Consider the following 10046-nt stretch of genomic DNA (forward strand, 5'->3'; position numbering starts at 1 on the left):
TAATTTAGCAATTTTATTTGTATTTTAAATTTTAGTAATTAAAATAAAAAGTTGATGAGCTAAATTCACAGGTAATAGATAGGCAAAAGTCTTGTACCGTGCCATCTACATTTTAAACTAATAATTATTGATCTATTTAATAATTAAGTCGATAAGTCCATCAAACACTCTGCTAGATATAGATTTACAAGGGAAAAAAAAAGAATAGTAATAATCAATAATAATTAATTAATTAATTAGTGTAACATTCTTCATATATGAATATATATATGTAAAGTATATGTATATATCTACAACGTTCTGCACTGATCACAGATATCGGATGAAATTACTATTATTTATATCTAAGTAAAAGTGTTACGTCACAAAGTCTATGTAAGACACTCACATTCACGCATACATACATACATACATACATACGTACCTACCCCCCATACATGTTTGTATGTACATATATCGTCCTTCGAAATAAATGTTCCGTATTACCTCCCGGCCGGCCCGCCCCCTGGCCACGTTTACGTGCATTTGGTAAATTACTTTTTTATAGAATTAATTACAGCATATTTTAATTAATATATTAGTCGAATAAATAATTTTCCTATTAATTTGTCCTTCGATTATTGTTATTATTATTAACATTATTTACGTCAACATCACTATCATTGTTGCACTGGCGTCGGTACGACACGTGCGCTCACATCGGAGTCTCCCTGTAGTAAGGGTTGACCGTTTTTATGGGTAGAGGGTGCGCCTCGGTGTTCAAAACCCAATCGTCCAACGATATCAGGTTGTCGTCCGAGAACAGTAGGTACAAATACTGAAACGAGACGACGATACAAGAAAATGCATTAAAAGAAATGTTACGATTAAATAGAATTATACTAAAAATGATGAGAAAAAGATAAATAGTTATAAATGTTAGGTAAAAGGAACTGTAAATTCAAGGGCCTGACTATTCTCTTTTATAAATGGAATGCAGTCGTTGGGAGACCATCTTACATAACATCTTCATATTATACGAGTCCAGAAACATATTATTTGGTCCAATGGAAAGAGCGAATATAAATATAGGTGACTAAAAATTAGAAGGAGTGGCTCATTTTAGTTATCTAGGAAGTCAGAAAAGTCAGGACGAAAGGAGTAGTAGGGATATAAAGCAGAGGACTCGATAATTAAGAAGAAGTCACTTCTATGCTCACGAACAGTTAATTTAGAAATTCGAAAAAGATTGTTAAATGTGTATGTTTGGAAAGGGGGTTCTACGGGTGTGAAACGTAGATGGTGGGCGCTGCGGAAAAGAAAAGGTAAGAAGCCTTCGAGATGTGGTATTACAGGCGAATGATGAGGATACCGTGGATAGAGAGGGTTAGAAATGAAGAAGCAATAGAAAGAATAGGAGAAGAGAAGACTCTAAAGTGAATAAGAAATAGGCGAGATGGGTTGGTAGGACACCTTCTCCAGCGTGAAGGTCTAGACATTTTAGAGACAGAAACGGGAGTTAGGAGGGGTAGAGGTAGACCAAGATTAAATTACTGTTCGCAAATAGTTAAGAATGTGGGATGTTCTAGTTTTAGGGAAATGCGAAGATTAGCTCATGATAGGAAAGAGTGGAGGTGCGTGCCCAACCAGTCTTAGGACTGACGACCTTTTGATGATGATACGGAACATACAGAAGGAAAATAAACAAAGCAATATTTCTTAAACAAAATTTCATATCATATCATTTCATTTGCACCAATACATAAAAACCGTGTTTCCTTTATCGTACCAGCCTTGATTAAAACAGAACAATTGCTAATTGTTGATTGATTGCAATTGATTAAAATCATGGTGCGATATAACAAATTATGCAATGACTTGCGTATTGTTATCATTAGTTTACTGATTAGTTTTTTTATGCTAAAGCTGCCAATGTGTTTGCAAACTTATTGCTAATGTAATTGGCTGATTGAATGTAATAGGATTTCTCCTTTGTCCTTGAAAAAGGACATGGGCCAAACGATATGTTTCTGGGCTCGCATGAGATACTTATTGTCAGGAAATTGTAGGTGATAAAAAAATAAAGTAATGACTTGGCCACATCATATATGATTCTCGGCTAGTAATTGATGGTTAATGACAAGAAGTTTTAATTTTTAAATGATTAAAAAACAACAAACAGGACTTACCTTCAACGTTTCAGCTAAGAAGAAACTTTGCTGAACATCGTCAAGTCCAGTTTCTTCGTTGTACACGTTTTTAAGTCCCGAATATCCTCCGGGAACCCGACAATACTTATCCAGTGCCTGCAGATTATTATTTATCAGAAAGTTAAAAGTAAGTAAGAAAATTTCCTGATGAAATGCTAAGAAGAGGAAATTCACATACCTTGGCTGCCTCCCAACCCCATTCCCTGTACTTCTGGTCTTTGGTCAAACGATACATTATGAAATACGATTCTATAACTTCTGGTCTCAACAAATATTGTTTTTCGTTCATTTTTAAAGCGCGAGCTTCTAGAGAATCTGAAAATCTGAACGCCTCTGGTCCCAGTTTCACGGCAGTTCTATCGTAAGATTCGTGACAGGTGTTCGTAATTTTTTCCGCAACATCCATGTACTTTTCAGATAAGTCGTTCTTTAAAGTCTTTGCAGCAAGGGCAAAAAGTCCACCTGAAAATTAAAACAGGGTATTCATATAACAAGCGAGGTACAAAGAATTATGTATTATAAATTTTATAGAACGAAATTTTAATAAATGTTATTTTATGATCTATTTGTCAATGCATTTCAACAGGGGAGCGATTTACGTTTTAGTTGAGTTTACTGGTAGTTTCATTAATTTTCTGTGTAGTAAAGGAAAAAGTTAGAAGCGTTTGAAATGTGGTGTTACAGGCGACTGATGAGAATACCATGGATAGAAATGAGGAGGTGTTAGAAAGAATGGAGAACAGAGGTCACTATGGAAATCAATAAGGAAAAGGCTAGATATATTAGTAGGATACCTTCTCAGGCATGAAGGGCTATCTGGAGATATTAGAAGCACAAACAGGAGTTAAGAGGAGTACAGGAAGACGTAGTTTACAAATAGTTAAGGATGTGGGACGTTCTAGTTTTAGGTAAATGCGAATATTAGCTCAGGATAGCAAACAATACTTCAAACTATGTAAACAAAATGAGATATTAACTTGAAATCCACACGTAGCATCTAAATTTTTATCTCTGAGACGGATGTTATATGTGGAGTCAGGCCTTATATGCAAAAGTGCCAAGAAGTTTTTTAATTCCATCCATGTTTCTGGGGTATTGTTGAAAAAGGCTTTACAAGCAAAACTACTCTACTTAAATTAATAATTTGGAAGAATATTCTAGCTTTACGGATAACAATAAAGAAAACGATAGGAAAAAAAGAGTGTGCACATAGGACTTGTAGATTTAGAAAAAGCTGTTGACAATGTTAAATGGGACAAGATGTTAAATATATTTAAAAATGTAGGGATAAGTTACAAAGATAGAAGAGTGATGCTTAGCTTGTATAAAGAGCAACATGCAGTTATAGAACTAGGACCATAACGTAGAGAAGTAAATATTAGGAAGGAAGTCAGACAGGGATGCACACTGTCACCGTTAATTTATAATCAATACATCGAAGATACCATCAACTTCATTTTAAAAATAGCTTTAAATAAAATGGAAACGGTATTGACAAAACAGTACTGTATGAAAATAAATAAAAGTAATACAAAAATACTGGTATGCAAGGGAAGAACAACTAGGGAAAGAATGAATATAAAGCTAGGAGACGAAAAATTAAAAGATATTAGAAAGAACAGGAGAACAGAGGACTCTATGGAAGTCAATAATAAATAGGCGAGATAGATTAGTAGTCAGAGACATATTAGAGGCAGAAACGGGAGTTAGCAGGGGTAGGCCTACAATACGAAGATTAGCTCAGGATAGGAAAGAGTGGAAGTGCGTGTCCAACCATTCTTAGAACTGATGATGATGATGATGAGGAATATCAAAATCGTTGTTTTTGGACTTGTTTTTTTCCAAATTAGTCAAGGATGAGCTCAAACTGATATATAATGCTGCCTGCTTCAGAATTAGGGTAAAATCCAAGTGCTAAATATGTATATTTCATTCGCTTTGGGTCAACCCATGCACCTCTTTAAAAACATTAAAAATGCTCGAAGTTGAACGAGTTTGAGCCAAGAGAATCTTTTCTTAACTGAACGAAACGCTTCTGACTTCTAAATTAATACTTTAGAGGAATATCAAAATCATTGCTTTTGGACATGTTTTGTTACCAAATTAGTCAAGGATGAGCTGCAACTAATGTATAATGTTGCCTGCTTCAGAATTAGTATAAGAATAATAATAAAAATAGTTTATTTTACAACGGAACGGAACCCCTGTCTGGCGAGTCTGGTTCGCACTCGATTGATTTATTGTTTCTGTCTGAAACTTTCAACAGTTTTATTACTTTATAACTTCGCCTTTAAAACTGTTATTCATCATAATTATTTTTACCGCAAACAAAAAATGTTTTTTTTTGTTTTTTATTTTATGTCGTCGCGAAATATTGGTAAATGTGTTTTTTATTACCGTTTTTCCCCATAGGTACGTATTTATTACCTGAGAAACATGCCAAGTGGTCCATTTTGTGTTCCAAACGATCGAACTTGAGTTCGGCAAAGTAAGTGAGACCACCTGCCGACTTTTGTAACATGTTCTGCATAACTGCTTGCATCGAATCATCGAAAAGTTGTCTGGCTTCGTCGTCCTCTTTGTTCGATTGTATCCACGCTTTCAATAGGTACTCGTAAAAACTGTCTCCCAACGCACCCATCGATATATGATCTAAAAATCGATTTTGCATGTATTAAATGATCCATTGTCCAACATGCAAATTCCACTCCAAAGTAGGAATCGGAATTTTTAATGTTTAAGGAGGCATTCAAATATTTAAACATACATACAATTTAGAGAACTTTTAGAAGTGAGTTAGTTTAATATGAAATATTAATCTGAAAATTCATTTTTGAATTTTTTACCTACTACACGCTACCTCAATTTAATGAGGGAAAAATTGTTGCCGCCGGGAATCGAACACGGGACCTTTGGCTTTACGCACCAATGTTCTGACCACTAAACTACGAGAGTTGACAACAGCAACAACTACCAATCGACCAAAGCCAAAGGTCCCGGGTTCGATTCCCGGCGGGGGTGTGACAACAGCAACAATTTTTCCCTCATTAATTTGAGGTAGTGCCGTGTAGAGGGTAAAAAAATTCAAAAATGAATTTTCAGATTAATATTTCATATTCAAATATTTGTTTATAATTTGATTTGAACATCCAAATAAAATATTTCAGTTAAATATTCAACAAATCCATCTGATATTTGAAAATCCAAATTTCCAAATTAAATATTTGAATAAATTTTAAATATTGATACATGATGTTTTGAATGCAATTTTAAAAAATTACATCTTCTTTTGCATTAATTTTAAATGATTGAATATTTGAACATTTAAATATTTAAATTGCAAATATTCTCTTACGTTGACCCCATTTTCCTGTTTTCGGATTCAAATAGTTGGGATAAAGTCCTTTAGGTTTGTCCAAGGTTCGAAGAAATTGGCGAATGTGGTCGACTTTATTCCTGTAGATCGGATTTCCGGTCACGTCGCTCAGATACGCGAATTCGAGGTGCAGTGTTCCAAATTCGGACAGGATACTACCACCATTGGCCCACGCGTAGTTTTTACTTGCCTAAAAATTTGACAAAAAAGTTAATTACATATTTATATACATATTGTATTTATTATTGAAATAAAAAGATTGAAAATTCAATTTGCTATCGAAAAGATTGGAGGATTTTTAACACAGTATGCAACTGCCGGTGAAATTTAAGATGGCGGCTCGTCGCCATTCTGGAGTTATTCACCCAGGTTGTTTCTAGAACAAATCACTTATTCCGTTATCCACTATGTATACATATTGTTCTTTCTTGTTACCTGCGGGTACCTGATCACTATAGAGATGCGATTTATTTAAAATATTCCCATTTAAAATGCAAATACAAAATACCATTTACACTTTTTTGAGAAAATCAATTTTATTTTATTTAAAATACCTTTCCAGGCGTATGTATATTCAGTTTGCAAAATGCAAAATCCTTTTTTGGCGTTAAATTTTGCTTTTGTTTATCACCTATCAAACGTTATATGTATAAAATGGACGAAAATTGGTCATTGAAGCTATTAGAAGGTTATATGGAGGCAAAAGGCCTTCTAACCCTTGGACTGAAGAGAGTACAAAAAATTCTAAACTCCTTGGAAATGGATAATCCAAAATATTGTGAATTTGATATTGCTTTCCGGTTTGCATTCTCGTGGTCCATGGAATTTCGCAGTTCCAACTTAACACACCTTCCAGATCTCCAGTGAAGGTGCCTTTTGGCGAAACGTTTCGAACTACGAAATTCCATGGACCTAAAGAAACTATGAATTCCATTTCTTTTTCTTATTCCAATGTCGAAAAGATCAAAACTAAAATGAGGATTTATGTTAAAGGAACTATTTTGGCATCAGCGTCATACCCTTTTGGCAAATGAAAACGGGTGCTAAAGGTAAATAAGGGAACATGTACAGGAATTGCTTGTTGCTATACTGAGAAAATTAGAACATAAAGATATAGAAAATATATCTCAATCATTTCAAACAAAAAAAGAAATGAGAAAAAAAGTCTTAGTATCGATTTAAGAAAAATATTTTGTAAATACGTATTTTGCATTTAGCATTTTAAATACAACAGGGGAAACTATTTTGTATTTTACATTTGAAATAGCAAATCAAAAAGTATTATTTTGCACATCTTTATAGATCACCCACCTACTATGTTCGAATATAAAAGGAAAAGTGACTTTCGGCTATAAAACTTTTATTTTTACACCTTTTCACCCGCTGTGGCCTCTTCAGGTAACAATAAAAGTTCTGTAACCGAAAACCTGTTTTTTTCCTACATATTTGATATAAAGTTACAACGAATAAAAGCCTCATCGTTTCCGTTTTATTAGAGGTCAGTTTTCTTTAGATTATGCTTCAAGACAGAAAAATCATCAACTTACCCCAGTTTTAAAATTGACCAAAGCGTTAGGAATACCGGTCGGTGTGTTGAACGCCGGTAGTAGTTTGTCTGCAATTTCTTGAGCTTTGTTTCTGAACAGTACATCGCCGGTTAAGGCGAAACACGCTAACAAACCACCCACGAACCTAATGTTCACTTCGAATACTGATGCGTCTGAGTACTGCAATAAAAAGAAAACAAAATTAAACTTTTAAAGAAATTGTGGCGACAAAATCGATCATGCCTTTCAACCAACGCGACTTCAAAACAAAAAAAAAAGAAGGTTCTCAATTCGACTGTATTTTATTTGTGTATATGGCACACGATTTCTTCGCCGATTGTTAACTAGGGTTGTACCGGATGTACATTAGCGGATAGGAATGAAAATGTGAACTTTAGTGAGGTCCAGCTTGTTGATGCGGATAAGGATGAGGATGATATGAATGCTCATACGGATATATCGCTTTTCTATGAAAATACTTATTAGTAGCATCGTTAAGGTCATATTACACTACGCGGCGCATTGAGCGGCAATCTACTCGCTGCGGATGCTCCATGCGTAACCCATTAACCGTTGTACACTCCTTATAAAACTCCTGTTACAGGATGCATAGAATGTCAGTCTATTATCTGTGTAACAGGTTCGGTGCAGCCTGGAACGAGAAGGCGCGCCCTAGCGGTTAGTTTGACTTCTTTTAAGGACGGCGGAGCTCGCGTGGAATGCCGATCCACGCTCCACGCGTCGTCTCACATGACCTTAAGGCCTCTGTTAAACAACGCGTGAAATGCCGATCCACGTTACGCGTAAGGTCCCTGTTACAAGACGCGTGGAATGCCGATCCACTTTACGTGTTAGGCACCTGTTACACCACGCGTGGAATGCCGATCCACGCTACGCGTTAGGTACCTGTTACACGACGCGTGGAATATCAATCTACCCTACGTGTAAAGGCCCTATTATACGACGCGTGGAACCATCGATCCAGGCTACGTGTAAGGTTCCTGTTATACGACGCGTAGAATGCTCGAGCACCGTCGGTAAATGTTATAGATATAAAAAAACTGTATTTAAACTTTCTACATGCATAACATATGTAATTAACATAAACATATAGGTTAGATTTGATACGCAGATGCGTTTTATTGACATTTACCGACGATACTCGGGAAAGAACGCGCCAGGTTGATTTTGTGTAGCTCCTAAACTCGCCGATCTCGTTTCACGAAGAGTGGATTGACGCTCCGCAGTAAATAGCAAGTAGTACACGCCGCGCGTTGATTGCAACTCCACGCGCCCTACGTTTACAGACCGTGGCGTGGATCGGCATTCCACGCACCCCCTGCCATCATGAATAGAAATCAAAGAATGCGTTGGTATGCCACTCCACGTGCCATGTAACAGGGGGCTTTTGGCGTTGGGTGGATTAAACAGTTTAAAAAAAAAATGTTTTTCAGAGAATCTGGTAATTATTCTATTTAGCCGTTCATGATGTTAGTCAACCCAAATCACAATTTTTAAATTTTTGGTGTGCGCGTTTTTGAAATTTTAAATAAATAATAATAACGAGTTATAATATTTTGTATTCTACGTAATATAATTTAACTTACCATGTCATCTAAGTGAAGATCATTAATAACCCAGTCTCGGGCTTTGTCGAATTCATCATGTAATCCCATAATATAAAGGGTGTCGAGGCCGTCAAGGATGGTAGCACCTATCGGCAATGTATTGAACACACTTCCACTGTGTGGTTGTCGGCTAATTGGCCGTAATTCGTTCTTTCCCCAGGCGTACTTCTCATATCCTTCCCAGGCATGTTTCATCATCTGTAAAGAATAAACAGTTCAAAATTTGAATTTTTACAAAAACGATCAATTATTCGCTTCATACATAAATTTGAGTGATAAACGTAAGGGACGCATAATTTTACAAATTTTACCCTCTATTAGAGAATATGTTTATATTTTAGCCACTTATTTAACAGGTAATGTACTCGTGTTTAATATATATTGACATTTGAAAGGACTCCTCACAATCCTTATGGAAAATAAGCTCCGGTCAAATTAGTTGCAATTGAAGTACGTATATGATGTTCTTTATGACTTTCTGATCAAAAGTTATCGTAAGCAAGGAGTCAAAAAATAAAGTTTCTGAGCTGAAATAATCAAACCTCTGAAGATTTTCTAGAAGGATTCCCTTTATTTTAGCGTCGCTTATTGAACTAACAAAAACTAAAGAAAGTGAAATCAGTCTATTTTTCTCAAACGTCTCGTAAATTATCTTATATTAATTATAAAATTTGTTCCTAAGATAAATTTACAATATATTACCTTCACCAAATGTAAAATTTCGATAAGAAATGACAGCAATCACAGCGGTTGGTTAATAATCCCTCATAAATCACCTTTATCTACATAAAGGTGGTTGTCTATCTGAATTATTTTGGATAATACAGTTCAATAAAGCAATTAAAATATATCTAATTTGAAAAAAATGGGGTTTCACATTTTCATTAAATAAACAAAGTGAACTGTCAGTTATCTAAAGCTTCTCAAAAACAAGTAAACTGTTCATATTTACGTTATTAATCGTTTTGTATCAATGCAGCCGCTTAGTTATTATCGCAACTCGCTGTACTAATACCTGTGATGCCAATTCACGACCAGGACCGGCTTCGGATTGTAACTTTTGGTATACTTGCAAATTTTTTACCCCTTACTCAAACTGCTTTACATTTACGTTATTAATCATTCTCTATCAATGCAACTGCTTAGTTATTATCGCAACTCCTTGTACTAATACCTGTGATGCTAATTCACGCCCAGGACCGACTTCGGATTGTAACTTTTGGTTTATTTCAAATTTTTTACCCCTTACTCAAACTGCTTTACATTTACGTTATTAATCATTCTCTATCAATGCAGCTGCTTAGTT

At 35.3% G+C, this 10046-nt stretch overlaps 1 protein-coding gene and 1 long non-coding RNA gene across 2 annotated transcripts in view; one reads left to right on the forward strand and one right to left on the reverse strand.

The window, feature by feature from the left end:
• Positions 1–10046, forward strand: part of LOC108735155 — a 480326-nt gene that overhangs the window by 221790 nt on the left and 248490 nt on the right. The gene's annotated exons all lie outside the window — the stretch shown is intronic.
• The window catches only part of LOC108735153 (mannosyl-oligosaccharide 1,2-alpha-mannosidase IA), a 129741-nt gene continuing 119695 nt past the window's right edge, over positions 1–10046 (reverse strand). The window contains exons 2-8 of the mRNA XM_018466990.2: positions 8720–8938; positions 7113–7292; positions 5545–5755; positions 4617–4841; positions 2368–2651; positions 2169–2285; positions 1–817 (exon numbers count right to left, since the gene is read on the reverse strand). Coding sequence (XP_018322492.1) covers positions 695–817; positions 2169–2285; positions 2368–2651; positions 4617–4841; positions 5545–5755; positions 7113–7292; positions 8720–8938 — 1359 coding nt within the window. The 3' untranslated portion in view covers positions 1–694. The remainder of the gene's footprint in view (positions 818–2168; positions 2286–2367; positions 2652–4616; positions 4842–5544; positions 5756–7112; positions 7293–8719; positions 8939–10046) is intronic.

This window comes from Agrilus planipennis, unplaced genomic scaffold (assembly GCF_000699045.2).
Source record: "Agrilus planipennis isolate EAB-ADULT unplaced genomic scaffold, Apla_2.0 scaffold102, whole genome shotgun sequence".
Taxonomy (NCBI): domain Eukaryota; kingdom Metazoa; phylum Arthropoda; class Insecta; order Coleoptera; family Buprestidae; genus Agrilus; species Agrilus planipennis.